The sequence below is a fragment of the Choloepus didactylus genome, chromosome 3, assembly GCF_015220235.1.
Source record: "Choloepus didactylus isolate mChoDid1 chromosome 3, mChoDid1.pri, whole genome shotgun sequence".
NCBI lineage: Eukaryota > Metazoa > Chordata > Mammalia > Pilosa > Megalonychidae > Choloepus > Choloepus didactylus.
This window is the reverse complement of record NC_051309.1, coordinates 198823209-198831089: the sequence shown is the minus strand read 5'-3', so window position 1 is coordinate 198831089 and position 7881 is coordinate 198823209. Positions and strand designations below refer to the sequence as shown.

The window sequence follows — 7881 nt, the reverse complement described above, 5'->3', positions numbered from 1 at the left end:
ACTCCAGCCCCAGCCCCTTCAGAGATTCTGCTCTGCAATGTGTGCGCTGGTCAGAGTGGTGAACTGGAGCCAAGGGTGCCAATGATTAAATTTGGGTGCTGGTTGTTAAACACAGCCATCCTTAAAAACTGAATCATATAAATTTATAATTAAATTATATTGAAAACAAAGGTATTTATGAATACTCAAAACGCATCACTTCTAATTATTTTACTTCATTTCACTATTTTCCATGCCCTTAAGGTTATTTTCATCTATTGCATCTAGATGGTGAGAACACTACACGCTGGTGGTCTCCTGAACATCTCTTCTCAACTCTGCATTCAGCAACTTCACATTGGTAGCTTGAAGTTGGCCATGATGGGATTATTTATACCAGAGAAATTGGCAACGTTTATAAACCAGGGTTCCCCCACCATGAGAGCTGCTGTTAAACATTTATCAGCACACCACTGGGGATGGAACCCAAAAGTCAGGCTGCAAGAATCTTCTCGGGCAGCTCTGATTCAGAAGCACCACTTGGAACAACACCGCTCAGTGTAGACTTTGGGGGTTCTGACCCCAGGCTACCTCAGCACTCTAGGACAGGCATTTAGGCACCTCCATAAATGGTTTTGTGAACACAAACTTCAGTCTGGTAGAGATGGAGAGCATTAAAATGTGAATTAGTGTGTACGGAGTCTTCCCAGGACATTTCCTGTGAGGCATCCCAACCAGCTGGAGAGAACGGGACAGGCGGAGGGAGCATCTATCTGTAGGCAGGGCTCCTATGAGAAACCCACACTTCCGTTAGTGTGGATGTCATCATGGATTTTCGGACTGAGTCCCAATTTCAGTTTTGCGGTCTACATACTCAAAGCTTTTGTAGTGACACAAAAGTGCTCTCTTTGACTACGTTGTCTGATTTTGGTTCAGGAAATAAGAATCAAGGGCCGTATGAAGGACAAAGCCGTTGAAGCACCCCACATCTCCCTTTTCGTAGCTCTGATTTTCCTGGGAAAAATTTACATAATTTCATAATTTTCATGATCAGCATGAATAACAACAGAGGCTACATTTTTCCCCTTTCAGAACCCACATCAAAGGCTATCAGGGTCCCCATCTCCTAGAGGAGCCCACTTAATGCTGAGAGGCAGTGCCCGGCAGTTGTTAGGTGTATCACCTATGGTGTTAAACTATCTGGGTTCAAATCCTGGCTCTGCCACTCATTAGCTGAGTGAGCTTGGGTAAGTTACTGAGCCTCTCTGTGTCTTAGTTCTATTATCTCTAAAATGGGGATATTACTAGTACCTAACTTCATCGGGTATTGTGAGGATTAAATGAGATAATATATGTTAAAATACCTGGTACCTAGAAGGCACGTGATAATTGTAGGCTATTATTATGATCTGACAAAAGAAGGCTATTATTTAGCAGATAATCTTTTTCTTTTAAACGTTGATATTTTTTCTTCTCATGAGAATCCCACATGTTCTTTTTAGAAAATTTAGAAAATATAAACAATTAAAATGAGGGAACATAAAATCATCCATCTCTAGCAACCTGATATAACCACTGTGAACATTTTGTTGCACCTCCATCCTTCCAGTCTTTTTCCCAAACCTAGAAGACGTCAATCTCGATACTCTTCTGGATAGGTCACTCTTATTTGCTAACTCGTGCTGTTTTGGCAGTATGTCCCACCGCACTATAGGTGGTTGATTGTGTTCTTCTACGAGTTCATTTGTCATGCTCAGATTCACCAGGACAGCTGGTTTCATCATCAACACGAAAGGTAACTGGCAAAATGAACAGCATTTATCATCTTGGCATATATATTTACATTCATTACCATTTAATATTAGACAACTATCTGTTGAACACATATTAGATACAAGACATTGTGCTATGGGGGTTAGGAAGGTAACAAGGTATCTCGTCCCTATTGATGAGATCTTAGTATTAATAATGAGAATTATTCCTCAGTGGAATAAATAATATTAAGAAAAACAAAATAAATGATAGGTTTTCTTTTAATCAAATAAAAATTGGGTTTAGCAGGAGCAAACCCTTTGTCTCTACTCCTCAGAGTGGCAGAGAAGGAGAAGCACCTGTTAGGAGAAAGGGCAAGTCTGGTGTTAGCGCTTGCCTGGGGTGTTCCTTACGGGAGGCAGGGAAGTTCCCAGTTCCCCAGTTAGTGTTCTCAGGCCCCTCTTCTTCCCCAGCAATGCTGCTTCCAGTGTTTTAAGTCAGTGGATGTTTTTCCTACAAAAGGATCCCAAACCAAGTCAACTACTTAAGTCTGGGCTCAACCCAAGCACAGTAACCTGGTCCAGGGCTGGAGGAGGCGCCGGGAGCACTGACCTCATTGAGATTTCCCTTGATCTCCAATGCCTAAGGGATTTTTTAAAGGGTAATTGTGTCAAGTGGGATTTGCGCCTCTCTAATGACTTTAGAATCTAATGCTCTCAAAAGATGGGTCTGTATTGGGCCCCTGCCCCCACCTCTCTTTGAGCCCTCTCCTCCCCTGGGCCACCACTGCCAGCTGATGTTATAGGGGCCAGAGCAGACCCTGCCCAGGGGCCAACTCCACGGGCAGCAGCAGCCAGGCTATGGTTTGGTTTTGGGTGGCTTTGATTGCTTGGTTTTTGTATCTTAGATGATACAAAGAAGCTCATTACTGGAGCTACCGGTCACGTTTCTGAAATGTAAAAAATTATCATCACACCCTTGCTTATAATCCTCCAAAGGTGCTTACTTACCTATATTTTAAAATCCAAACAATTTAATGTTACATAACCATGATCCACACTCCAGGCTCATTTCCCATAGGTTTTCTTTGTTTTTTTTTTTTTTTTTTTTTTTTTAGAACAGTTTTATTCACACATCATACAATCCATCCTAAGTGTACAGCCAATGGCTCTTGGTATAATAACATAGTTATGCATTTACCACCACAGTCAATATGAGAACATTCTCATTTCCTCCAGAAAAAATATCCCATACCCCTTATATCCCCCATTATTGACATTTAACTTTGGTATAGTACCTTTGTTACATCAGTGAAAGAATATTACACTGTTACTGTTAACTATAGATGTTAGTTTGCATTAGCTGTATTTTTTCCCATATACCACCCTATTATTAACACCTTGTAATAGTGACATATGATTGTTCTAGTTCATGTAAGAACTTTCTTATTTTTGTACAATGAAACCACTGTTATCCACTCTAGGTTTTGCTAAGTTATACAGTCCGGGTTTTTATTCTCTAGCATTCCTTCTGGTGACATATGCAACCTAGCCTTCCTCTTTCAACCCTACTCACACATACCTGCACTGAATTTCCCACTCACTATTCTGTTTATATTCAGGAGCAACTCTTTCACTCAAAATGCCCTTGACTGTCCACCTCCCAGGAAACATTCACTCCTTCCTTAATGCTGTTAGAATGCCTCTGTTAGAATACCTACCATACTACCTTATTTTTATAGGGTTTGTCTTGCTTGAGAGCAAATCTTTGCATCCCTAGTTCTAGCACGATCACTGGCACAGAGCAGGAATCTGAACACGTCAGGTTGAATGAGTGAACAAGCTTGGGGGCTCCTTTTTCCAATATCAGATCACAGACTATTAGAAAGGGCAGAATTAGCCCCTGAGGTGAATTATGACAGGCTACCAGTTGCAGGAGTTTGTGTAAAACCTAACAAGGTCTGCACAGTGCAGTTTGGTTGTGACCACAAATTTAATCTGGAGCATAAAATCATAAAGTCAAGGGGATAAAGAAAGGCCATCTTTCGTATGCAATGTTTCCCATGTATTGCCTAGAATCTAGAGATGGTCAGTGGTTTCATTAACAGGTCAATCTGCATTTCTTAATGTGGCAGATTTATTTTCCAAAAAAACGGTCACAAAAGTATTTCTGGTCCCATAGCCCTTCCAGAACCTTGCTACTCCCTGATCAAGAGATGGAGCCTGTGACCCCTCACCTTCAACAGGGCAGGTCTCTGTGCTGGCCTTGTCTGAGTAGGGCAGAAGTGATGCTCTGCAGCTTCCGATGATACAGCCCTCCTGGGATGCCTGCCTTTGTAATCCAGCCACCCTGTTATGAAGAACCTAAGCCACATGGAGAAGAACCAATGGCCGCAGCCCTCAGTCGCTGAGCCCACCGCTGGCAGGTGCCCTCGCAGGCAGCCATGGGTGAGCCATCTTGGAAGTGGATCTGCCAGCACTTGGGTGAGTTGCCCTGAGTGTCCCTACTGAGCTCTGCCCAAACAGAAGATTCACAGGCAAAATAAATGGAAATGATTGTTGTTTTACGCCACTAAATTTTGGGATGGCTAACTATGCAGTAGTAGACAACAGAGACACATATCAACCCTTCCCCTAGACTGTCAGGTTTCCAGGGAAGTGGAAACAGTACTAAAACCAGGACAGCTGGGCAGACTGCAATGGTTGGCCAACCTAATCTTCCCATCTCTCAGAAATATATCTATATATAATCTGCAGACCTTCCGAGTTCTGCTCAAGATAGAATTTTTTTTGACGTTAATGTTCCTTATACAGAGACAGTGTGGTTCTCCACATGAGGAACAATTTGTTGGCAATATTTTTTTCTGGCTGAATTTTGCCCCCACCCCTCAGTCTGGGAGCAACAGGGTCTAAGCAGCCAATCCAAGAACTCAAATGTGGCGCTGGCAGCCATCCTCAGGGGCGGCCGCTTTTGTGTTTTCAACCTCCTCCACCAAGCAGACTCCTGCTTCAGGGCAGTTACATTAGTATTTCCTCCACCTGAAAGCACACACCCAGCTCTTTTTATTTCTTTGAATTATCTGATTTATTAACCTCTTTCTTGATTGCTCCTTTCCACTCAAATGTGAGCCCCACAGGGCAGGGACACGGGCTGTAACCATACTTGCTTGCATCTTCAGCAGTTAGTGCCTGGCATGCAGGAAGTTCACAAAAATATATATTTTAAATGTTAAAAGAATACATGAATTGGGAGGGTGCTTAGAGATGGTTTTAGTTTCCCAGCTGCTGGAAGAAATACCATACAATGGGTTGTCTGAACAGGAAATGTTGGCTCATGTTTTCAGAGGCTAGAAGGCTGGCTTCCTCCTGGGGTTGGTATCTTCTGGCAAACCGGATTCCTTGGTTTTTCTGTCAAATGGCAATGCACACAGTGGTGTCTCCCCCTTTCTCCTCTGGGTTCCATTAACTTCCAGCTTTGGGCTTCTGCCCATGGCTTCTCTCTTCCTCTGTCACTGTGCCTATAAAGGACACCAGTAACCCGGAATAAAACCCAACCAGATTCAGTGTGGCCACACCCTAACTGAAGTAACATCTTATTTACAGTGGGTCCACACTCACCAGAATGCAGACCAAGACCAAGAACACGTCCAAGCTGGGGGACAAAATTCAATTCATGTCAGAGGTTATCCGGGCCCAACTCACACCCTAGCAGAGATTTCCTCCATGATAGCTCTGTTAAACACCTTCCTGATGGAGAGCTCACTACCTCACCAGAGCAGCCTATTCCATTCCATTTTCAAAAAACATTTCAATGCAATATCAAGAACCATCTCCCTATAACTCTAAAATTTCATCATCCTGGCTACCTGCCTCCAGGAAGGAAAGCTCTAGCTCCCCATATCTCTTTTTTGCAAGCTGGAACAACCTTCTATTCTGTACACTGAAGACCTTGATACATCCTAAAGGATTCTGCAAATTTGTAAAAATCAGGGAAAGAATTAATCTGGTAGCAAGCATTTTTAACATAAAAATGATGGAAACTGCTAAAGAATGTTATATCCCTCTAACCCAACTCTTATGCTAATTTGGATACACCAGGATTGGATTTTTGTCTCCCTGAGCTCCTATTTAGCAACATCACAAAAGCTCAGCTCTGATTCTAGACTACACTCAACTGTTGAAAGGTGATGAGCAGTGGTTCTGTTGGACTAAGTTAAAATCTTCCAGGGCAGCGGCGCCACTGTAGGAACCAGCATGTCTTGATGGTCCACTGGGTCCTGCCTTCCTGGTGTGGGTGCTGAATGCCCAGGGTCTTGGGGAGCAGACTTGGAAATCTGGAGATTGTGGCCTCTTGCTTAGCCTGGGAGGCCCTGTGTGTGCCGAGGGGTCATGCTCTGCCTAAGTACACTCTCAGGTGTGGACTAAGCCAAAAAACACACAAGATGATACCTCAAAGGTCGGTCCCATTGAGGCTCTTGTTTTGGTACCAGACACTTTTGTCTTAGAACTCGCAGGAACTCTTGATGCCTGGTCAGCTCTGCCTCTGTGGCTTAACTACAACAAAGACAGCTCACCTCTGGACAAACTGTCTTTATGGATACTAAGAAACTGTGATTTCCACAAGCTCTTACGGAAGATGGAGTGGGATCTGGATCTTATTCCCAGGGTGCTCCCTCCTTCATTTAGTGCCACTGGGAATCAGCCTTGGTCATTTTTCATTTTAATTAACCCAGTGAATCAGCCTCTACCTTTGAAAGTAATCTATGAGGCAAACTTTCCTGCCAAGTTCCAAGTGAGTCCTTGTGACACTCAAGAACATGGGCCAAGCTCTTGTGTAGGTTAAGGAAGTCTGAGAAGAATAAAGATTATAGGGAAACAGTCTACCTTTCTTTACAAGGCCTTGTTTTACATCTCTGAAATCTCAGATTTAGCTATTACAATGAAGTCCTGTTATAGAAAGAGCTGGCCTTTTATCACCACTTAAAATCTAATTAATCCATATTGAAGCACAAAGATTTCTGTTGTATTTTAGGGTGAGGGGTCATAGAGCCCTCTTTGTTCATCCTTTGACTTACAATCACCAAGCATTGGGGATATAATTTTACCAAGCAAATTGGAAGCTAACAGATCAAATTGTTATCAGAAAGCCTAGCTCATGGCTTTAACAGAGTCCTTCGTCCTTTACATGAAACATTATATTCAAGAAGAACAAAAATGCCATTTCAGAGTGCCCAAAGCCTTAATGGCCAAAGCTTATATTCTGGGCAGCATAGAACCAAGATTGTCACACTCCTGTCAACCACAAAAGACAGCAGCTCCTATAGGGGTGACAAAAAGCTTGCGGACTTGTTACAATGGCTTTGGTCTTTAGAATAGCAATGCAACTGGTTGGGCTTTTGTTATCTTTGCTGGGATGGGTTTTATCCATTATTACAACTTATTTGCCCCATTGGAAGAACCTCAACCTAGAGTTGAATGAGATGGAGAATTGGACCATGGGCCTCTGGCAAACCTGCGTCATCCAAGAGGAAGTGGGGAGGCAATGCAAGGATTTTGATTCTTTCTTGGCTTTGCCTGCCGAGCTCAGGATCTCCAGAATTTTAATGTTCCTGTCAAATGGGCTTGGGTTTCTGGGCCTGCTCCTCTCTGGGTTTGGCCTGGACTGCCTGAAAACTGGAGCGAGCCGGCACGCTCTCAAGAGGCGACTGCGAATCCTGGGAGGACTCCTGCTCTGGACGTCGGGAATCATCACCCTCATCCCCGTGTCCTGGGTTGCTCACGTCACGGTTCAGGAGTTTTGGGACGAGACCATCCCAGAGATTGTTCCCCGGTGGGAGTTTGGGGAAGCCCTCTTTGTTGGCTGGTTTGCTGGATTTTCTCTTCTGCTGGGAGGGTGTCTGCTTCACTGTGCAGCCTGCTCCACTCCAGCAACTCTAGCAGCGCGTCACTGTGCGGTGGCAGAAACGCAAACTCAGTGTCCACACCTGGAAAACGGAACTGCAGATCCTCAAGTGTAAGACTTTGACAAGGCCAGAGTGATGTGTCTTTCTGTATAACTTTGATGACAAAGGGATCTTTGTTCTGTTATGTTTTCTCATTCAGTAACTATTTTTCTTTAATTACATCCTCCTTTCCCTCCCAAGTCTGGAGA

General features: G+C 43.6%; 1 protein-coding gene across 1 annotated transcript; it reads left to right on the top strand.

Annotated features, from left to right (window-relative positions):
• The first annotated feature begins 7084 nt into the window (after window positions 1-7084).
• On the top strand, window positions 7085-7747 carry LOC119528933 (putative claudin-24). The gene has a single exon (XM_037829114.1). The coding sequence runs from the start codon at window positions 7085-7087 to the stop codon at window positions 7745-7747; it is 663 nt and encodes a 220-aa protein (XP_037685042.1).
• The last annotated feature ends 134 nt before the right edge of the window (window positions 7748-7881 follow it).

What these genes read in the sequence shown, in the direction of transcription:
- LOC119528933 (XM_037829114.1), top strand. Translation starts at nt 7,085, where the DNA reads ATGGCTTTGGTCTTTAGAATAGCAATGCAACTGGTTGGGCTTTTGTTA.